Source organism: Lissotriton vulgaris, unplaced genomic scaffold (genome assembly GCF_964263255.1).
Source record: "Lissotriton vulgaris unplaced genomic scaffold, aLisVul1.2 SCAFFOLD_3993, whole genome shotgun sequence".
Classification (NCBI taxonomy): domain Eukaryota; kingdom Metazoa; phylum Chordata; class Amphibia; order Caudata; family Salamandridae; genus Lissotriton; species Lissotriton vulgaris.
In genome coordinates, this window is record NW_028253798.1 from 111,128 (window position 1) to 134,751 (window position 23,624).

The 23,624-nt window shown below is 48.0% G+C and overlaps 1 protein-coding gene across 1 annotated transcript in view; it reads left to right on the plus strand.

Moving 5' to 3' along the window:
• Nucleotides 1-23,624, plus strand: part of LOC147660748 (dynein axonemal heavy chain 1-like) — a 154,108-nt gene that overhangs the window by 91,869 nt on the left and 38,615 nt on the right. Inside the window, exon 7 of the mRNA XM_086951484.1 lies at nucleotides 9,787-9,995. Within this exon, the coding sequence (XP_086807610.1) occupies nucleotides 9,787-9,995 (209 nt within the window). The remainder of the gene's footprint in view (nucleotides 1-9,786; nucleotides 9,996-23,624) is intronic.

A 23,624-nucleotide genomic window follows, 5' to 3' on the forward strand; every position in this document is an offset into this window, starting at 1 on the left:
CCATTTTGAACACCTTTACGACAGTGAAATCTCTTCACCACCAGTATCTTCTGCCCTTACTACCACATCTGGAAACATGGGAAGCGCTTGCAAGGGAGATTCCCTTTGGGAATTTCCTTTACTTGTGAGGAGGTCAAAATGGCAATAAGGGAGAGCCCCCCGGGTAAAGCGCCCGGTCCGGATGGCATACCTACTGATGTTTTCAAATACAAAATCGACCTCTGGGCTCCATTACTTACTAACGTCATGAACAATGCAAATTTGGTTGGGCTAATATCAACTTGGACTGAGGCCATAGTGGTCCCTATTTTGAAAAAGGGCGACAGACAAGATACAACCTGCTATCAGCCTATCTCCCTTCTAGATGGCCTAATGAAGGTGGCCGGTCGCATTATTCTAAAGCGAATCCAATTGTGGGCTGATGAAGGAAACATCATATCAAACTTCCAGTACGGTTTTCGTACTGGCATGGGAACAGTAGAGCAGAGCTTAAACTTGTATTTTTTAATTTCTAAGTACACCCAGGCCAGAAAAGGGAATCTTTTTATTACTTTGATTGACTTAAGCTCTGCTTTTGATTGTGTGGACCATAACCTACTTTGGTCCACACTATCCGACCTGGGGATTGATGAAACAATTTTAAATTTCATCAAGGAACTGTACAGGGGTGCTGGGGCCAGGGTGCGCTTTGGCAAGCAAGGCGAGTGTTCGTCCAAATTTTCCATCAAGAGGGGAGTGAGACAGGGGTGCATTCTTGCACCCCTGTTATTCATGTTATACATAAACTCTATCGGCGACCACCTGAAGGGTTTCCCCTATCATTACCCTTCATCTCAGGGCCACCCTGTCCCCATACTCCTGTACGCAGACGATGCGGCCATTATGTCGCAAACCAGGTTGGGTCTTCTGAGGGCGGTCACAAAATTTAACATCTATATGAAAGATAAGGGCCTAAAAGTCAACACGTCTAAAACATATACCATGGCTTGTGGGCATGGTACCAAGAAAGTACCTTGTCCCATATATCTTGAGGGCAGGAGGATAGAGACTATTGATCACTTTTCCTACCTTGGAATTTCTTTTGATAGGAAATGCACTTGGCATAGAGCAGTCAAAGCGAGAAAATTTGCCTTTTTGAGGGCGGTCGGTGCACTCCATAATTTTGCGGCGAAACTAGGGGGGAGACCTGTTAAGGAACTAATTACAATATATCAAGCTAAAGGTATATCCACGGCTACCTATGGTTCAGGCATCTGGGGTATTGAAAACATAACATCTATTCAATTTATTGAAAATCAATATCTCAGATACCTGCTGGGGGTCCCTAAATCCTCAGCAAATTACCTTACCCATATTGAACTAGGTCTGCCTTTCATTTCTGACACTATAAAAATCGCACCCATCCTCTTATGGCATAAGGTGTGGGTTACCCCGGAGACAGCTTTTAATCGTAAACTAATCTCTGATTGTCTTACTCTGGATGGTGCCAGAAATATTAAATGGCTGTCCCACGTGCAAGCTCTGATGACCGAGCTTGGCCATCCCGAGTTCTTCTCCAGACCATCTAGTATGGAAATGATGACTAGAAAATCACTGAAACAACTGGCCATGAATCATCTAGCCAACAAAAGATGGTCCACAGAGAAACTTAAAAACACAGTTTTGGCCTTTCAGGAAATTACTATTAATCCAGGGCCCCAATTGTATCTCTTAAGTGATCTAGCCTGCTACTCAAGAATGTTATTAACACGGTTTAGGCTTGGAACTTTCTTTCGTATTATTACTTTCCCATCCTGTAACACTTGGTTGAGGGATTTGCCCTCCTGTCCCTGTGATGATTTATCTCCTCGATCAAACCTACATTGTATTTTATTTTGTAAATTTTATGTTGTTCCACTGAGGATTATTTTAAAACCAATCCTTAAAGCATGGGCCCACCGCTCTTGCAGAACAGCCTACATTAGACTGCAGCAGTTTGAAAATGTTTCTGTGTCTCAGGCTATATCTAGTTTTTTTAAATTATTGATTAGGTTCAGAAAATCTATGTAAAGTTCTTATTCTTGCACTCTCATACAGTTCTTAAAGCACTTTGTGTTCATCTAATCGGATTTGCCCGCTTTTTAAATTATCAATGATTTTATTTTCTTGTATTTCTGTGACATATTTTGATTGTATGTTTCTTTTTATCCTGTATGCTTTTATGAATTCATTTTTGAATATCGAATAAAGCTTTTTGAATTTGAATTTGAAATTTGACTCCACACCTCCAGTACTTCAAGCAGCTGTGCATGGTTTTTGTTTGAGATACACTTTCAATAACATGTTCTCTGTAAAGTATTCTACTGCTCCCTAAATCCATATAGGATAGGATAGTATTTTTTAGGATAGGATAGTATTTATAAAGCAATCTTATACCTGAGTGTGTCAAGGAGCAGAGCAGACAGACGAGGAGAAAGAGAGAAACGCGCCTGCAGCCATCTAAAGTGAAAACAGCCATGTTTTCAAAAGTTTTAAAAAGCCGGTAAGAAGTCCGCATGGGAAAGAAAGGTGGGCAGTGAATTCCAAAGCTTAGTGGTTGCTACAGAAAAGGAGCGGCCAAGCCATGTGGATCAGCGAAATCTAGTTGACACCAGTTTTTCTGTGAGGAGAATCTCAAGACCCTCCCAGGAGTGTACCATTGGAAAAGAGTTTTCAGAAGTGGCGTACCTTTACTATGAATGGTCTTCAATACTATGCTCAGAACCTTAACGGAGATACTCATCCTGATGTGAAGCCAATGCAAGGAATGAATCCCTTTCCTGGCTGACTGCTGCTTCGGAATATTAAGAATCAGCCTTGCTGCTGCGTTCGGTACCACCTGGAGCTTATTAAGGGAGACCGCATTGATGTTCAGGTAAGAAGCTTTGCAATAGTCCAGCCGAGAGGTGACTAATGCGATGATAATAGACTTATGCAGTTCGGATGGAATATAAGGCAACACCTTTCTAAGAGTTCTTAGAATATAGAAGCAAGTACTAACTGTGCGGCTAACCTGTGCATCAAAGGTCAGACCATCATCAAAAATGACACCCACATTTTTTGCTGTGCTGCCCAGGACAGGACGGAGACAACAATCTTCAGGCCACCAAGCATTTGAGCAGATGGATTTCTGTGAACCAAATACCAGCACCTTAGTCTTGTCTGCCCTGATCTTCAGTTAATTGCCCTTCATCCAGCAGATAATGCTAAACATACACTGATTGAACTTTTCTGAGACTGATTGCAAATCATTCCAGATGGAGACAATAATTTGTGTATTGTCTGCATAGGAGAGCACCTGAATTCCGAAAGACTGCACCACACCAACTCGGCCAGAGGGGTCACATATAGATATAAATGAGTGAGGCACCCCACAAGGAAGGCCAAAGGCCTTGGCTCTAAAGTATCTAAAATATCATCTGTACTTGTCCATCACTTACACAGATACTGCTCAGCTATTTGAAACGTAAACAAAACTGATCAGCTGACTGCAACCCACACAACTACTATTCACATCAGTTCACCCCACCATGGTACTGGTTTTTTTTTGGTTGTTTTTTTGAAAACCTTTATTATGTAAAGTAAGAACAGTTACAGACCCACAACCACGGAGGCTGGTCAGTCGAACATAATAACATCAACATCAATTTACACAGCTCATCAGCCGACAACCCGGGGGTACGGCAGCGATGCTTCATGATTACGTACAAGCCTGTGGTAGAGCTAGGATCCGCGAAAGGTTTCACATTTTATATTTTATTTAAATAGAACCACAAACAAAAACACAGAAAAGAAAAAACGAGGCATGGCTATGTATAAACTGGCAGTTCCCTATGGCAGTGGGAGACGGGTGAAAGACGTGTGTCAATGAGAATGAGGAGAAATATCGGGGAGGGCAGGGGGGGGAAACCTGGCAGCAACCAATACAGTGCAATCAACAAGAGCTGAGTACGGGGAACGTACGATCAAGGAAGAAGGAGTGGATCCGGAAGGTCGGTGAACGGAGGGGTACAAATCTCACCACGGTATGCATTCCATTGTCCCCATATCCTACCCCATTTCTTGGGTCTGCCGCGGGAAAGATACACAACTTTCTCTCTGAACATGGACCAGTCCATATTCTCCTTCCAGCGCAGGAGCGTCGGTGGCCTTGGGAAACCCCATAACTGGGCTATGTCACGTTTAGCAACCATATTACCCAATGTAACCCATTGAGTCTGAGCAACAGTGTAGTCATTCGGTTCCCAAACATTCAACAGACAGCGCCTGGCCTCAGGCAACAACACTACTCCCGTCACTTCACCCATAACCACATGTATTCGGCGCCAAAATGCCGCCACCTCCGGGCACTCCCAGAGGATATGTAAAAAGGTAGCAAGCATACCACATCCGCGCCTACACAACCCATCCACAGAAAAACCCATATGCATCAGTCGTGGGCCCGTGACATACACCCGATGCAATATTTTAAGTTGCACCAGTCGAAGATGCGCCGGAATCGCAACCTCCTTAGGAGAGGAAATCGCCACCTGCCAATCTTCATCATCCAGTTCTAATCCGTCACCGGTCCAAGTAGTCCGCAATTGCGTAAGGAGATCCGAGCGGTCGTTGATAAGTTTCTTGTAAATGAGAGATATAGTGCTATCGGGGACGTACCGATCAAGCACCCTATCCTCAAGAGGGGAGGCTTCCGGAACAGAAGCGTCAGCCGGAAAAACCGAGCGAATCGCATGACGGACCTGGAGGTACCGGAAATACTCCCTGTCACTCAATTTATATTCTCGCTGTAGTGCCTCGAAGGTCTTGACTGCACCCTTGGCCAAGAGGTCACCCACCCTGCTGATACCAATGAGGTCCCAGCTGTCGAAACCCTTCGATTTCCACAGACCACCTAGCGCTTCCGAGGCATACAATGGGGTAGATTTCGTCAACCTATCCGTCCAGCCCGTGGTGGCAGTTGCGCTTCCCCAAACTCGCACAGCCACTGCCGTAGGGCCCGTGAGATGCTTGCGGTCGGCTCTGGAATAGAGTGCCCGATTGTAATCTCCCCCAGGGAGTTGCCATCTATCCATCTCAAACGCGGGATTAGGGACAGGGCCATACATGGCGTGGTTCACGGCACTCAACTGGGAGGCCCAGTAGTAGCGCTTGATGTCGGGCAGTGCGATACCTCCATCGTACCAGGGCAAAGTCCATTTTGCCAGTGCAATGCGTGATCGTCCACCCCATACCAACCGCCTCTGAAAGCCCTCGATCTCTCGGAAGTAGCTAGCAGGTACCAAATCAAGTGAATTTTGAATGGCATATAAAAAGCGGGGAAGATACATCATTTTGAACAGGGCCGCCCTTCCCAAAGGGGACAATGGCAGGCCACACCACGCCATCACATCCGAACGAAGCTGGGCAAGCGGAGGCAGCAAATTCCGCTCATAGCGAGTCTTGGAGTCCAGTGAAATGTAGATCCCCAAGTATTTAAAGCCGTCCCTAGAAACCGGTATCGGACAATGACGAGGAAGAAGGAGCTCATCATCCGTGAGTGGATAGATACAGGATTTAGCCCAATTAATAACCAGACCGGAATTCCTCCCAAAGGAACGCAGCACGTCGAAAAGAACACCCAACGACTTACGAGGAGAGGTGAGGTACAGCAATATATCATCCGCGTAGAGTGATATACGGTCCTCGAAATCAGCCGACCAACGGATGCCCTTAAGCGATGGTTCCCATCGCAGCCATGCAGCCAGGGGCTCAAGGGCAAACGCGAAGAGGAGCGGCGACAAGGGACATCCCTGTCTCGTTCCCCGCCCAAGGGTAAAGGGTTCGGAAGCCCTACCGTTGACCACCACCTGTGCCAGCGGCTGCTCATACAAGAGTCTAACCCATCCAATGAATTTGGGGCCGAACCCAAACTTGGCGAGAACAGCCCACAAATACGGCCATTCAACCATGTCGAAGGCCATCGAGGCATCAAGGGAAACCAAAATGGCCGGTTCCCGAAGAGACCCCGCCCTCGCCAAGACGCCATGGAGGCGACGTAGGTTGAGCGCGGTGTTTCGGTGGGGTATAAATCCTGATTGGTCCGGATGGATCAAGTCTGCTATCACCGTAACCAACCGATTCGCCAGAAGTTTAGCAAGAATCTTGGGCTCGACGTTTAAAAGCGAGATCGGCCGATATGATGAGCACTGATCACGGGGCTTGCCGTCTTTATGAATGACAACAATGGTTGCCAGTCTCCGATCACGAGGAAGAAAGCCGAAATCTCGCGATGACAAAAACATCTTACGGAGATACGGTGCCATTTTGTCTGGGCAGTTTATACAATTCCACCGGTATACCGTTGGGGCCCGAGGCCTTCCTGGACCGAAGTGAACGGATAGCGAGCGCTACTTCACCGGTGGAAAAATCCGCCTCCATAAGCTCCATGTCCGAGTCCGACAGGCCAGGCAGAGTAATATCTCGGAGCAAAAGATGCGAATCCTCTTCCGGCATGTACGAGACCGGCGCATAAACCGCCTGAAAGTGACGGGCAAATGTTCGGACTATGTCAGTCGGGTCCACGACTCGAACACCATCCACACTCTCAACAACAGGCACCACTCTGTTCAATCTATCCCTTTTATCCAGCCATGCAATCAACTTTCCCGCCTTATCACCCACATCATACAGGCGCCCCTGTTGCTCACGGTGCATCGCCCTTGCGGCATCAGTGACCAGGGTCTTATAGTCAAATTGTTTCAGGGCCAGGGAATGCAACACCTCCGGAGTGTCCCCAGTCCCAACCTATCCCTCCAAGTCAGTGATCTCGTTTTCCAGTTCCACCACCACGGCATTCCTACGCCTCCTTTCGCTGGCAATGAGGGACAGGGCCTGACCACGAATCACCGGCTTATAGGCCTCCCACAATGTAACCGGGGAGGAAACCGATCCATCATTCTCAGCAAAATAGTAATCCATACATTTCACTATCTCTGACCTGATTATAGGATTACGGAGGTGCCAGGGGTTAATCGGGGCGACTCGGCCCTCAGCGCCCAGTTGCACATCAATCGTGAGCCAAAGCGGAGAGTGATCAGAGATCCCCCTGGCCAAATGCCTAACCTCCCGCACCGAGACCATCTGTGCTGCTGGCATAAGAATATAATCTAATCTCGAGAGGCTCTTGTGCGCACCCGAGTAGAAGGTGTACTGGAGCTGACCTGGGTGTAGCTGCCTCCAGCAATCAGCCAGTCCCAACATATCCAGCAGCTTCCCTAGCCAGAGCTGCGCCGCAGGCAAAGTCCTGGGGGGACTGCGATCTACATCACCACTAACCACAGAGTTAAAGTCGCCGCCCACCACCAACATATCGCCAGGGAGCCCCAGGATCACATCACCCAGATCAGCAAACGTGGTAGACTGCAGGCCAGGGGGAACATACACAGACAAAAAGGAGACAGTTTTCCCTTCCCATCGCCCCGTAAGGGCCGCATAGCGGCCCCTGTCGTCCAGCACTACATCATCTATCTCCAATGGGAGGGAAGTACGCACCATGGCCCCCACCCCTCTCGAGCCGGAAGTGAACCCCGAGTGCGCTACCATACGGTAACCACGTCTGTTTAGTGCACGGCATGCATTGCCCACCAAGTGTGTCTCCTGAAGCAAAATCACATCTGGGGTATAACGTTTCAAATATTGCAAGACAATACCCCGCTTTATTCTATCTCCAAGACCGTTAACGTTCCAACTCAGCATCCTAAGCTCCCCCCCCCAATCTCGGCATTGAACACCCAGCCCCCCACGCCTGGGAAGAAGCACACAGAATCGACAACAGGAAATGTAGCAGCCTCGATCAAAACAAAGAGAGAAGGACCCCCCCACCACCCCCCGGGAACCCCGAAAAACACTCCCCCCCACCCTGCATCCCTGCATTAGACCAGAAAGCCACCCCAACTTGCAGTGTGCCTGTCGCCCCATGAAACTAACCTACGAGAAGAGAGAGAAAGCCCCCAGAGGAGGAAGAGGAAACCCGAATCCCCCCACTCCCCGGGTACCCACAGTAGTAGCAAATCTATTAAAAAAGCCACTGCTAGAAGTCCAAAGTAACCAGTTCGCCGCTGCAGACTCACTACTCCTGTTTGGCTGGGCCGCCCTCGGCACCTTCCGGGCCCTCGCCGCCCTTACGATGTGATGGCAAAGTGTCCAACCAGTCACTGGCCACTTCGGGGCGATCGAAGAAAAAGGCCCGCTCCTCATATTCGATCCTCAGCCGGGCAGAAAAAAGCATGGCATATTTTAGACCAATATCCCTGAGTCGTCTCTTCACCCCAGTAAAACCCATGTGCTGTTTCTGAACCGCCTGGGTAAAGTCTGGGTAAAAACTGACCGAGGCATTGTCAAATTTGGTAGGACCCGTGGTCCTCGAAGCTTGCAGGATAGCATCTCGGTCACGGAAATAAAAAATCCTGGCGATGATGGGTCTCGGTGCGGCTCCAAGCTTCGGCTTCCCGCCGGGAACTCTATGGGCCCGTTCCACTGTGAAAAAGTTACTGAGGCCCGTAGGCGCAAGATGTTTAAGGACCAGATCGTCCACCAGAAGGTCCGTGGAGACGCCTGGCGGGGTCTCTGGAACCCCCACTATGCGAACGTTGTTGCGCCTGGCCCGGCCCTCGAAATCCTCCAGCCGGCGGGCAAACTGGTCGTTGGAAGTACGGAGCGTGCGAACCTCAGCCTGAAGGTCCGAGATATCAGTAATCAAACTCGCAGTTTTAATATCCAGAGATTTGACCCGTTCATTTGTCTTACCCAGGTCAGCCCTGATAAGATTAACCTCAATCGCCACCGTATCGATCTTGGCAGCAAGAGTCTCGTACTGATGGCCCATGTCGGTCCGAACACTGGTAATGGCGCCCATGATGTCTCTCAGTGTCGGTTCCTCCGACGGCGGGGTACCATCCACTGTCCCTTCAAGAGCCTTACTCGCTCCACCTGGGGACCCTTTCGGGCGAGTGTAGCGCTCTATAGTCTGGGTTTGGATGAGGCCCCCACGATGCGTGCCCTTGGTGTTCCGTTTCTCGGCATCTGACTTGCCCGCCATAGTGGGCTTCGAGCTCCCAAGGAGTCGTCGCGACCTAGTCAAAATGATCACGCTCTCGATGAACCTCAAGGGCAGGAGGGCCAGGAACCAGAGCAGATTCAGGATCCGTAGCAGGGACAAGAAGATGAATGGGGCAGCCGTAGAGCGTTGCGACAATGGCCCAAAACGAAACCGAAAGTACCCCAGGGGCTGTGGGCGTGCCCAACTGGCCGTTGTTGTTGACTTGCCACCTGGGTACCTCGGTGACTCAAGGCCGGGGACGGTCTACGATGTAGGCCACAAACTTCAGGATGCAGCAAGTCCGGATCTCGGCGTCCGATTTCGGTTCTGAAAAAGTCCTCAGAATCAGCAGGGCATAGTCAACAAGTACCCGTCGATCAAATCAGGATTTGTGGCAGGATAGATGCGGGAGGCAAAGAGGGTCTCAGGAGCCCTGTGCTCATGCGTCCATCTTGGATCCGCGCGAAGCTCCTCCCCCACCATGGTACTGTTTACTGTTACTACACTCACACATGTACTGATTATTTATCCCATTTTGAGGTATATGTACTCCTCATTTATGTACCTGCCTACAGATATGTTACCTTGCTGCACTTTCCAAAATTTAGCATACGTATTTTTATAACTATTTTTACCTTAACATATAGGTACTTTTTCTCCTCCTGTTAAACATTTTTTTCATCTCCATTCAGATTAAAAGTGAGTCCTTCCTAGAAGACATTAACAATATCTTGAACTCAGGAGATGTTCCTAACATTTATGGATTTGATGAACAAGACCAAATTGTCACAGCCATGAAGCCGATTGTTCTGGACATGGGTCAGCAGCCTACTAAGGCCAACATGATGGCAGCCTACACTAAGCGAGTGCGTAATAACATACACACTGTGCTGTGCATGAGGTAAGGCCCACTGTTGCGAAACAGAAGCTCTGCTCAAAGAAAATTATTTGTTGCTCAGATATACAACTTTCACTCATTATTTTCTTCCATTGCCTATCAATAGACAACAAAGAATAAAGATGAAATGTTAATTTGCCATATTTGGGAAATTTCCCCAATGAACTTGTTGAAGAACAGTTAGTTGAATATTTGTTATAGAATGCTCTATGCACATGTTAAAGGTCCCTTGAACTAATATCACAGTTCCTTTCACCTGATTCATTCCAAGGCTAACTAAAACACCATGTCACAGTTTGTTCAAGTGTATCTCCAGGACATCCTGCTCCTCATGGACAGCCAGCTCTTTGGCCACACTTTTCCCTGCAACTTCACAAACCATGATTTAATGTACCTTACAACTTCCTACTCTCCCAAAGAGGTCAGAAGGGGCTTTGCTATTGAGTCTTCAAATGCTAAAAAGGAGAAAGAATCCATCTTGAAAATTTGTCATGAGTGGTCTTGTCCAAACAATGATGGCCATAAATCTCACGACTCCTGAGAGAAGGCTGCCACCTCAGGATGACCATTGGCTGTTTCGCGGCTTTCTGGACTGTCTTGTTTTTGGTGTCTCAGCAGTATGTCTGGGCTTGCTTTTTTCTAAAAGCAAGTATGTGAAAATATGGCTATCCAGTAGTCCAGAATACATTTTGGGTGCATTGCACATATAAAATCAACAGCAACTGGCTTCATTGCTTGGAATAACTCGATACACACTTCGTGAAGCAGCCAATGATCAGCTTGAGTACTCATATACTACAGGGAAAAATTAGGTTATATGCGCCCCACATGTGGAAGAGTCAAAATGGTCTGAAATGAACTCTGTGGTGAATTTCTCATGAGAGTTTCACTGTCTGCAAACAGTGTGGTGCAGAGTAAACTCTCTCCATAGAGTAAACACTTTACACTACCCATTGTTCTATTAACATCAACTTCATTTCTCTATGAAGGTTTGGTGACTGTGAGGGGTTTGAAACAGATAAGGCTGCCCATAGTTGGGCATTAGTTATGCAACAAAAAATGAGTATCTGGAGGAACATGGTTTTCGCTGAACAGTTGTATACATATTGAACACTATCTGCAGTAGGCGTTACCTGTCTATCTGTAGTTCAAGTCAACATGAACCCGGCTACCCATGAAGTGTCTATGCTTTAGGGTCTTTGTTACACATAGAGCAAGCTTGGTTCAACTAAGGGGTTTGTATATATGACTATCAGCCTGTCCCGACGTTGTCTGGGTATGAATTGCTGCCGGCCAGTAGTATATTGTTTTGCAGGATTTCGTTTTGATAGCATTTCTGATCTGTGACAGGCCTGTGAAACCCTCCGATTCACAGTGCACTGCTGATGCACTTAAGAGTGCGCGTTCAGTAGTGTGTGAACTCGAGTTTCCCTACTTTATTTTTAATTGCAATATTATATAGCGCGAACTCGACAACATGGCTTGAGCACAATTTACATTACAGAAGAATACATTCATTTGTGGTAGGCACGGGGAGACAAAGCGATTTGCCTGGAATCACAGAATGTTGAGCTGATGCTGAGATTCGAACGTAGCTCCCCAGCTCTAAAGTTCGCAATTCTAGAACTTGTGGCGGGAGGTGTGTCTAAAAGTGTATGTCAATGCTGGACATCAATGAGAGAGACCTGTGCATTTTTCAAATCGGTGGTGAAAAAATATGAGTATGTTGCTGGAGATGTGGGCCGCCGTGCCACCAATGTACTTACCGGGGGAGGGTAAACACCCATTATTCCGCACCTTTCTTTCCACATACCATCACTCCGCATACTTTCATTTAGAAAGTACCATGATTCCGCAATGCCATTATAACGCATGGCATTACAGTTTATATGCTTTGACCACACATACATTTTCAACGAAATTCATTGTAAATGCATGAATGGTAAAAGCATGTTTTTATTTAATGTTTGGATAAGGTAAGTATGGGTGTAGGGGTATATGTTTTGGGGTACTGAGGTATATGTTTTGGGGTGTTTGGGTATTTTAAGGGTTCAGATATAGTTTTGGGTTATGGGGTACTGGGGTAGTTTTAGGGTTTAGGGATAGGTATGGGTTTTGGGGTACAGGGGTATTTTTAGGGTTCAGGGCTATTTTGGGGTTTTGGGTTATAGGGGTATTTTGAGGGTTCAGGTGTAGGTTTGGGTTTTGGGGTACAGGGGTATTTTTAGGGTTCAGGGCTAGGTTTGGGTTTTGGGGTACAGGGGTATTTTAGGGTTCAGGGGTAGGTTTGGGTTTTGGGGTACAGGGTTATTTTTATGGTTCAGGGCTAGGTTTGGGTATTGGGGTACAGGGGTATTTTTAGGGTTCAGGGGTAGTTTTGGGGTACAGGGGTATTTTAAGGGTTCAGGGCTAGGTTTGGGTTGTGGGGTACCGCGGTATTTTTAGGGTTCAGGGCTAGGTTTGGGTTTTGGGGTACAGGGGTATTTTTAGGGTTCAGGGGTAGGTTTGGGTTTTGAGGTACAGGGGTATTTATAGGGTTCAGGGCTAGGTTTGGGTTTTGGGGTACAGGGGTATTTTTAGGGTTTAGGGATAGGTTTGGGTTTTGGGGTACAGGGTATATTTATAGGGTTAAGATGGGTTAGTGTTTAAGGGTGTTGGGGTATTTTAAGGAGTACGGGTGGGTTATGATTATGGGGTGCAGGGGTATTTAAAGGGAGCAGGGTGGACACCCGGAGCTGGAATGTACAGAACCTGGGAAGAAAAAACAATGAAATATTGGGCACAACGCTTGCATTTTTTTCCGTAATCCCACGCCCCGCATACGCCCCAGCACACGCCCACAGCACACAATATGAGACATGGCATGAATGGCGGAACGTACCACACTCCCCCAGCGTTTGTCACGCCCACAGCACAACGCAGACTCGCCCACAAGGGACTACTTTGCTGGCACGGTTCTTTTACCTTTTAAATGTATATGGTGAGCGTCTGCATAGCCTAAGTCCTTCTGCTGCAACTGCCCTTTCCAACGCTGTATTGGGTGTTGTGATTGGTGCTGTGGTTCCTGAGATTACCCGCCTCAAAGGTTTGGTCTCTCTCTTTATTATATTAGTACTAGCAGCCCGTCCGACGTTGTCCGGGTATGAAATAGAATGTGTGTAATGTGTTCATTTGGCAAGGGCAACTTATTTTAAAATCTCGCGGTAGACAACATTTTTTGTTTCATTAGAATAGGGACGGTGAAGGGCCAGCTGCAGCCCTGGTTGATGTTAGCAGGCGCGTGTAATTGGTGTAGTGATCTGCCGCCTGAGCCCGGCTACAGCCCTGGTTGATGTTAGCAGGCGCGTGTAATGTCGGTGAATGAGAGAGTTATCAGCTGCGGGTAAATTTGTTTAATGAGAGAGTTCAGTGACAGCGAGTAGGAGAGGCTGCAGTAATTGTCCCCGCAGACACGCTCATTTGCGTGTTACCCCGCTTGAGGCCCAGATGCAGGCCTGTTTGATGTTAGCAGGCACGTGTTCCCCCGCATGAGGCCCAGCTGCAGCCCTAGTTGATGTTATCAGGCGCGTGTAATTAGTGTACTGATCTGCCGCCTGAGCCCGGCTAGAGCCCTGGTTGATGGTAGCAGGCGTGTCTAATTTCGTTGAATGAGAGAGTTCAGAAACAGCGCGCAGGATAGGCTGCAGTAATGTTACTTACCAGGCCTCCAGCTGAACGCGTTTGCCATGCCCCCAGCACACGGCCACAGCAGACGATCTTCTGATTAATGTACGACCCACATGGCATGAAGGGCGGAACGTAGCACACGCCCCCAGCGTATCTCACGCCCCTAGCATGCCCCTTGATGCGGCGCAATTGCGTTCACATGGCATGAAGGCCGGAAACATGCCCCCAGCGTGCCCCTTGAAGCTGCGCAGCAACGTAATTGGTGCTTGTATGTATGACTCACATGGCATGAAGGGCGGACACACGCCCCCAGCGTTTGTCACGCCCCCAGCACACGCCCACAGCCCACGATGTGATGGCCGTACCACACGCCCCCAGCGTTAGTCACGCCCCCAGCCCACGCCCACAGCACAACGCAGACACGCCCACAAGGGACTAATTTGCTGGCACGGTTCTTTTACCTTTTAAATGTATATGGTGTCCTACGGTACAATTGTATGACTTGCACTGTATGACTGTGATGAACACCACTGTTTCTTGAAAAGTTAATAAAAACTATTTAAGAAAAAAAGAAATGTATATGGTGGCCGTCTGCATAGCCTATGTCCTTCTGCTGCAACTGCCCTTTCCAGCGCTGTATTGGGTGTTGTGATTGGTGCTGTGGTTACTGAGATTACCCGCCTCAAAGGTTTGGGCTCTCTCTTTATAATATTAGTATGGATAGATAGCAATAATGATTATTCATATTATTATGATCTATTTTGTGCTTACATTCAGACCCCTAAAGCCATATTCATTTATAGAGCAATGTGTGCAAATGAAGCTTGGATGATGTCATCAGTTATGTCATTTGAGATGTCATCAGTGATGTCGTAAAACATGTCATGAGTGATGTAATACGTGGGTCATAAGCAGTGCATCGCGGGGGCGCAAGTTATAGTTAACTAACTATAAGTGGTGAACTTCTGTGTTTTTTTACTGTGGTTTTTTTTGTTTGAAAGGTTAATGTTGCCACTGCGATATTCACCGAGCTATAATTTCACTTTCACCTTTGTTTTATTCAGAGGATTTCTAAGTTGTTTTTTTTAACAAAAACAGATCTTTTTATCACAGCTAAGTATAAAGTTACTTTAACCTTTGTTTTTTCTCAGGTAATATCTAGTTTTTTTAACGTAAATTAAAATATCTGATAGAGACTTCTAGCTGCACATTCTTTACATTACAATTATCTGCAGGCATTGGACTGGATCTGTAAATTTTTTGTGAGCAATACCCCTGCATGCTGGTTGGTGGCATAGTTCGGCTACGTGTGGCATCGTTTGCACCAGAAGAAACATTAGCAGTACCTATATAGGTGCCACCCAGACGCGATGGCGTTAGTTCTTTTCTTTCCGTGCCAGCCAGCGCAGATCCAGGCATTTATTGGCTAAGTTTATCTAACGGAGACTTCTAGCTGTAGATTCAACACCTTTGAAGTCCTCAGGCTGGATCCGGAAACGTTTACATGGGCAGTACCCCTTGCACGCACCTTCGGGTGGCGCTATTCGGCTTCGCGGTCACCTTTATGCGCCACCCAAGCGCCGAACCGGGATAAGCTACCCCTCATCATTTTTGGCAGTTTGTTTTACTTTTTGTTGAGCAAATCTTTTTCTGTGTGTCCAGAGATATCTTCTAGGAAGACAGGCATCAAACCGTGTGGCTCCTGTCAGCACGCCATGTCGGTAGCCGACCCACACCTTGTATGTCTTTGGTGTTTTGAGCACGACCATGACTTGAAGCCGTGCTCGGACTGTGGGGCCATGGCTCAGAAGGCCTAGCAGGAGTGGGCTATGAAGCTCCGTGCGGCCTGGCAGACTCCGCAAGATCCCGGTCTCTATCGAAGAAGAAGAGGAGTTCGCTAGACCGCTTTGATAGCCCCAAGTCCTCTTCCTCCCACTCGAGGTCTTCGGGACACTCAGGGAAGAAGCACAAGAAACAGAAGAAATCTTCACCCCGATTGTTATCTGGCGATGAACGAGGTAAGGAACACCGACGCTCTAGGCACAGTTCTGCTGAGCCGGAGCCAGCGTTGACTTCGCATCTCTCTCCATTACCGGGAGCTGGAGCACCCTCCGCTCAAATAAAATAATTTTACTAGGCCATGAGCTGCATATTTGAGCATGCCGACCCCTCTGGTGAGCCTTCTCCACTGCGGAGTCAGAGGGGCCCCATCAGATTTGTCGCTGTCGGCTCTGGCTACAGCACCGGTAGGACTTCATGGATCCGATATTCCCTGGCATTGGACCCAAAGTCGGTGCCTTTGGTGCCACCAGCTCCCCCGGCGGTGCCAGCCACATCTTTATCCCTGATCACTTGGAGTCAGATTTGTGTCAGTTCTATATTGTCGCCTGATCATTTTCAACATTTTTCAGGTACCGGAGAGGACTGGGAGGGGCCTATGGACATCAGGATGTATCTGTAGATCAGATGTTCTGGTGTGGGGAGCTTGGCAAGGCCAGTGGACTGGACACATCCCATATATACTGGCATGCTCTCACCTCCAACTGTGGCTGAAGAGGAGGGGGCTTCTTATGCCATGGTGGTGAAGAGGGCATCTGAGGTCCTTGGATTGGAGGTGCCCGCTGTGCAAGTCAGGACTAATCTTCTGACTGAGGTTCTTCAGCCTGGTGCTTCTGCCTCTGAACACCTTTTGTCCTTTAATGAAGCGCTTACTGATGTCCTCTTAGGCACGTTGTCCAAGCCTACCACAGGAGCTCCTGTGAACAGGACAATTGCACACCGTCGTCACCCGTTTCCTGCTGATCCAAGGTTTCTCAGCCAACACCCCAAACCTGAGAGCCTGTTGGTGCAGGCTTCGACTTCCCATGGCGCATTCCCTTCCGCCCTCAAGATAGGGAATGAAAGAGGTTGGAGGCACTTGGGAAGAAGATGTTTTCTTCTGCCTTTCCTGGCATTGTGGTCTGGCATTGTGGTCGGTGAATACGGCATGCCAATTGGGCTCTTTCTCCCACTCCCTTTGGGAGACAGTTGTGCAAGTGCTGCCACATGTCTCGGAGTTGGCCCAGGCATTACTCTCCCAGGCGGTGAAGGACGGGAGAGATGCAGAACAATTCACCATACGGCGTGGCCTTGACATGACTGACTTGCTGGGTAGAGCGGTTTCGTCAACAGTGGCCTTACAGCACCATGCCTGGCTAAGAACATCTGGCTTCTCAGGCAATGTCCAGGCTAATTTGATGGACATGCCCTTTGATGGATCTCTTCTCTTTGGAGAAATGGTGGACTCGCCCTTGGAATGCTTCAAGGACTCTCCTACTGTCAGATCCTTATGTCTCTCAGTAACACCCCTTGGGCAGTCTGGCTTTTGCCCATTTCGTGGCAATGGAATGGGTTTTCAGCCGCGTCAGCCATATCCTAGCCACCGTCCTGCGCAGACTTCCCAAGTTGTGCGATGACATGTTCACATCTCATTCCCACCTCGAAATGAAAGCCCAAAGTCGTCTGCCATCCCAGCCCTCAGCATCCGCAGACTTCAACCACTCCCAGTCTGACTCTGCAAGACCATGCTACTCCAAATGTAGGAGACTCAATCGTCATCTCCTCCACTGGAGGTCCATAACATCGGTCAAGAGGTTCTTGCAGATCCTTCAGGGGGCTATTCTGTGCCTTTCCTTTCTTTTCCTCCTCCTATTCCGCCACTTCAAGAATGGCTGCAGAGGATCATTTAATGTTACTCCAGGAGGAAGTTGATGCTCTCCTGGCCAAGGGAGCTATAGAGAGGGTTCAGTTTCAGAAGTAGGCAGTTGTTGCTATTGCTGCTACTTTATGATTCCGAAGAGGAACAAAGGGTTACGTCCCATTTTAGATCTTTGAACCGTCATTCTCTTCCTCAGAAAGTAGAAGCTCAGGATGATCATGTTGGCTCAGGTCTTGTCTGTCTTAGACCAAAGAGACTTGCTGGTAACGTTGGACCTGCTGGATGCCTATTTTCACATCCCAATCCTGCCAGGAAACAGGCGTTACCTGTGGTTCAAAGTAGGCCACAAGTGCTTTCAGTTTACCAGGCTACGTTTTGGCCTTACTGGCATCCCGCGGGTGTTCAATAAGATGATGTTGGTGGTCGCAGCTCATCTGTTCAGGTTAGGGATTTCAGTACCTACTTAGTTCCCTACCTAGACAACTGGCTGTTGAAGGCCTCCTAACCCCATGTTGTAGTCTCCCACCTCCAGACTATGGCATACTGGGGTACTCGATACACATGCGGAAGCCACACCTGACCCCTTCCCAGATGCTCCCTTTCACCTGAGCTGTTCTGCAGTTTTGGGCTTATCCTCCTGAGCAGCAAGTTCAGAATAGTCAGGTTATGATACCGGTGTGTCAGCCTCTATCTCAACAATTTTGAACTTCTCCTTCTATTGGAATGAGCTCAGAAGCCCTCAGGGGGTTGCTTCTTAGCCCGGGCATAGCAGATCTTAATGCAGGGAACAATCCAGTGAGAAATTGTCCATTTGTGCACTGCCCGACCTTTTTAGCTCCCACATACCCCACAAAGAGTTGGTTGTCCGCCCGGAACTCTTGTGCTGTCAATGTAGAACAACAATGCTCTTTTTGAATCCAGACGATGGAGATGCTTCTCTTCCTTAAAGGGATGCGGGGGAGCTAAAAAGGTGGGCAGCGTGATTGATTGACCCAGATGGAATGGGGTCACCACTTTAGGCAAGAATGAAGCCCAGGTGACTGTTGCCATGCCATCCAGGCCGGAGTCTAAGCCCCATTCTTACAACCTTAGATACTCTAGGTGGAATGGGAGGGGTTGCTGGAGCCTGAAGAATACCAGCCTCATGAAGACCTTATAGATTGGTGTGAGGAGTTGGGTGAAGCCAGCAGACTGGATACCTCTCCAGATGCTGATATGCTTCCCACCCACTGTGGCTACCGAGGAGGAAGCTTCCTTTGCAGTGGTGGTGTGGAGGGCTGCTGAGGTTTGGACTTTGGTTTGCCCTCGGTGGAAGTCAAGACTAATGTCTTGACAGAAGTGCTTCAGCTGGGATTGTGCCCATCAGAACCGCTCCTCGCTTCAGTGAGGCACTTGCTGGTGTCCTGTTTGGGACTTGGTCCAAGCCCAGCACAGGGGCTCCTTTGAACAGGACTATTGCTCGCCTCCATTGTCTCACTCTGGGGGATCCAATCTTCCTCACCCAACACCCCACCCCAGAGAGCTTGGTAGCCCAAAACTCCAGCTCTCAAGTAAATCCTGGTTCATTCCTACGGCCCCACCAGACAGGGAGTCCAAAAAGCTGGACAATTTTGGCAAGAAGATGTTTTCTTCCTCCAGCTTGGCATTGCCGCTGGTGAATACCCTATGTCATTTGGGCCTCTACTCCCACGCTCTGTGGGACAAGGTTGCATAGGTGCTGCCAAAGGTTCCAGAGGAGGTCTGGGCCATGCTCTCCCAGGCCGTTGACAACAGGAGAGATGCAAGCTAAGTTCACCATCTGATGTGGACTCGACACCAATGACTCACTAGGCAGAGCAGTTTAGTCGACAGTGGCTCTGAGATGCCACGTCTGGTTGAGAACAACTGGCTTCCAACAGACAAGATGATCTCGGATGTTACAGCTTGCTATTCTGATTCAAGCATGTGCATCTATGAAATATACCCCAATACCGGATAACAAAATAAGTTACTTACCTGTTACTACGGTTATCCAGTATTGGAATCTTTCATAGATACACAAGCAACCCACCCTCCTCCCCGTAGGGGCTTTTTCTCTATTGTTTTATGAGTTACTCACTTCTCACTTGTGCTTGGAAAATCTGAGTGAAAGTTCTTCTGCTGGGGAAGTTCTAGGGGGTGCTAGCAGCTTATTGGTTGCACTCAACATTTGGTCCTTTTTTTAAAAGGACACAGATGGGCTATTTAAAACATGATTCAGGACCATTATAGCCTATGCATTAATTAAACACTGCTTGGTTATGTTTCCGTGGGACTCCCATCTCGACGACGGGGAATGATTCAAGCATGTGAATCTATGAAAGATACCAATACTGGATAACCGTACTTACAGGTAAGTAACTTATTTTCTTACCTCACATATTAACATTAGTCATCACATCTCATATGACATCATTGATAATATCACTGCAACATTTGCAGTGAAATTATTGATGAGAAAACTGCATGGCAGGGGTGCGAGTTATAGTTAACGTTAGTTCACAAGTTTGAGTTACTTGAGATAACCATCACTACAACTGCTTAATTTCTATGGTTGTGTGTGTGTAAAATCTGAACCTAACACACATACATACGTAACACACATTCATATTTAAAACATATATTAAAACAAAGGTTAAAGTGAGGTCACTGATAACACCCCCACACAGAAGCCCATCCCCCTGCGGTAGGCCAACACCGAGCCTTACATGGACTTTGGCCATGCGCAGCGGGGTGTTGGCCACTGGGCCTGGCCCGTGGCAAAGCCCTGTGCCCAATACCCCACAGGTGCCCATGAACCCACTGCTCACATCTTTCATTCCTGCTCAACAGGAAGTTGACTACAGGTCTTGGCTGCACCCAGCCTCCTGTGGATATCTGAAAACCCGCCACAAGTGGCCTTTGGCCATGCTTAGTGTGTGGTTGATGGCAGGGACTGGTCTGCAGCCAGGCCCTTCAGCCAACCACCTACAAATCCCACAGACATTTTTCTCATTTATTGTTTTGAATCTTTTTTTGCAGCACAGCAGTACTCCCATGGTACAACCATGCAAGCGCTGCCTACATGGTACAACAGGACCATGCAAGCTTCACAGAGGCTTGCACAGTCCTGCGGTACCATGGGGGTTTTGTGCAATGGCTCCTGCAGAGTCTGCAGTACCTCACTTCTCCCTGGGTCCCTCAAGAGTACAGCAGTACCAGCACCATGGAAACAAATATATTTTGGTTTTGACCAGTGGAGGAGTGGGGGTCCATCTGGACTCCCCCTACCACACCAGGGGATCAGGGGATCCCTATGCTCCCCCCTAATGCCTGTTTTTAAATTACTTCAGTACACGAGGACCGAGGCCCTGTGACCTGTAATGGCAGCTGTAATATGTTTCCTGAAGTTGCGGCTAGCCAATCAGGTTGCTCGGTACCGCATGATTGGTACATGTCCCACAGTCACACACAGGCTGACAGGAGTAAAAAGCTCTCTCTCAGGCAATCAGAGGCCCTTATTTTGTAGATATACTGAGGAACTCCAGCAGGACTCCTGCGGGAATAACCTTTCAATTACCCATTCATAACCACCCAGGTTCCCCTTAAATGCTAATTTCTTGAAAACGACTGACTGGATTCGTACCAAATAATGAAAAGCATGCTTTCTGACTAATTTCTAACTTTATGTCAAATGTTGTATTGTTCAGTTCAGACATTTTTCTGTATTGCTTCCCAAAACTTCCTATGAGAATTAACATAGGAAAACCTTTTCGGACTCCCTGTTTTTCTTGTCTCCCGCTTGATGGATCACCTCAAATGTTTTAAGAAGGGAGCGAAGGTGCATGATTTTTTTAAAAAGGGTTTTGTGACTGAGCCAATGTTATTAGTGAAACAAAAACGCTCTTACTATGGAAACTCTGCCCTAACAATAACTACACAGTGGTGACCACCAATGGATTATACACCATATAAATATATATATTCACTGGAAAAAATTATAAATGGTTAGGTAAAAATGTTAGTTAAGACATACTATTTTACACTAACAAAATACTGAAATCCAACAGTTACAGTTGTTTCAAGTAACTATAACTCCTTTTAACCTTTGTTTTTTCAGTGAATTTTTATGTTTTTTTTTTAAGTCCCTCACTAAACGCTGCGTAGGGTTGGGTTCACCCGCCTGCCACATATGGCCTTTTGCTCCATCCCTGACCCCAAGGCCTGCATTGTAGGTGTCCCAGCAGGACCCAGGCACCTATGACATGTGTATTTGTTGCGACCCTGGTGGATAAGAATCCCCTGGCCTTAAAATGTCTGGAAAGTGGGGCTGCACACTTTAAATAACAAGGCATGTCTGTAAGAAAGTGCCCTCTTTTTGCATGGTTCGCCCCCTTTTTGACAAACTGTTTATATACTTTGACTGAGTGTGCACTGGGTTCCTCCTAATCAGGTACCCAGGGCCTATGTTCCTTCCCTAAAACTTAATAAAAAAAAAACAATTGGCACTCTTTGGCCACATGTCAGTCCCTTGTAAATGGTACCATAGGTACCTAGGGCACTGTGGCTGAGAAGGCTGCACCACTTATTGTGCCACCCTTAGAGGCCATGTACCTTCACACACACACACACACACGCACACCCACACACACACACACACACACACACACACACCCACACATGCACACACACACGCACACACACACACACACACACACACACTGCCATTGCAAGCTGCATGTTTTGGTGCAGAACACATCCCTGTGTGCCATGCCTCCAACCCACTGCCCTGGTAAAGGTCAGCCACCCTCTACCTGGATGAACTATACCAGTGGTGAGGGTACAGGTGCGTGGGCCCTGTACCCCTTCAGTGTAAAAGCGAATTCTTAGACATTATAAGTGCGGTAAAGCCATTAAGAGTATATGGTGCTGGGAGTTTGTCATTACGAACTCAACAGCACTATAATGGCTTTACTGACAACTGGGAAGTTTGGTATCAAACTTCTCTGCAAATTAAACCACACTGATGTAAGTATGGGATTTAATGAAAATGGAACTCAGAGGGCATCTTACAGATGCCCCCTGAAAAATGACCTAACTTTAGTGTCCTGGCTGAGTGGCTGCTCGCCAGCTGCCACCACAGACATGTTTCTGGACCCCTGGGTCCAGAGCCTGCTGCTCTCAGGGGTCTGAAACAATGCACATCCTGTGACAAGGTGCTAAGCCTCTTCCCCCAGGATGGGCAGGGACCATGATGGGGAAGCTTCAAAGGCTTGCCGCCTTTGTGAGCTACCTCAACCATTTTCTGCCTCCAGCAACTGGCTCCCACCGGTTCTGACCCCTGCTTTGGGTGAGAGAATAAGGGGGAAACCCAAGTGAGAAAGGGAGGTGTGTCCACCTTTGTGAACCCCACACCTTAGGTGGGGGAGGCGAGGTGAAGCACAACTCTCAGTCCCCACCATCTTGCAGATGAGGGGACCCAGCCAACCAGAGAGAGGCATATGCCCCCTTCCCACTGGAGGGTGGCATAATAGGGGGTGTACCCACCCCAAAGAAGGGACCTCTTGGTCCCAACCTTTACTTACCTGTAACACCCCTAAATCTAGTATTCTGATAGATACATCTGCCAGTGGATTCCTCACCTTGTGAATATCCCCCTTGCGTCAGCAACGTTCGGAAAATTCTTTGTAGCACGCCGGCGTGGACGATGTCATAGGAGCACGGCATCGCGCGACTCCGTCTGACATCACCGACTCCATATTAGGCCCACGTCGGCGTGATGACATCAGTTCCCTTTTTTCCGTGTCGTCGACGCTAACGGTTTCTGGGATCTTCTGTGATTCAGATAGTGACTTTGTTACTATTTGTGTGCTACTGGTTTTCTGTTCGTCGTCGAAGATGTCGTCGAAGAAGACGGGGTTTAAGCAGTGCGGCTCGTGTGCCCGGATGATGTCTATGACAGATCCACACGACGATTGTTTGTGGTGTCTGGGTTCAGACCATGATGTTAAAGACTGTCGATCCTGCTTTAAGATGAACCCTAAGGCTCTGCGAGAGCGGAAAGCAAAACTTATGCTTGCAAAGGTGAAGCCAAGAGATCTTCGAGGTCAAGGTCTAGACGCCTGAGATCAAAGCCGAAGTTAAGATCGAAGTCGAGGTCAAGATCGAGGTCGAGGGCCAGATCGGAGTCGGCGTCGAGGTCGGCTTCGGGACATGTTTCGGGTTCCTCGAAGAAAAACCACAAGAGGAAGAAGCAACGACATCACCCCTTC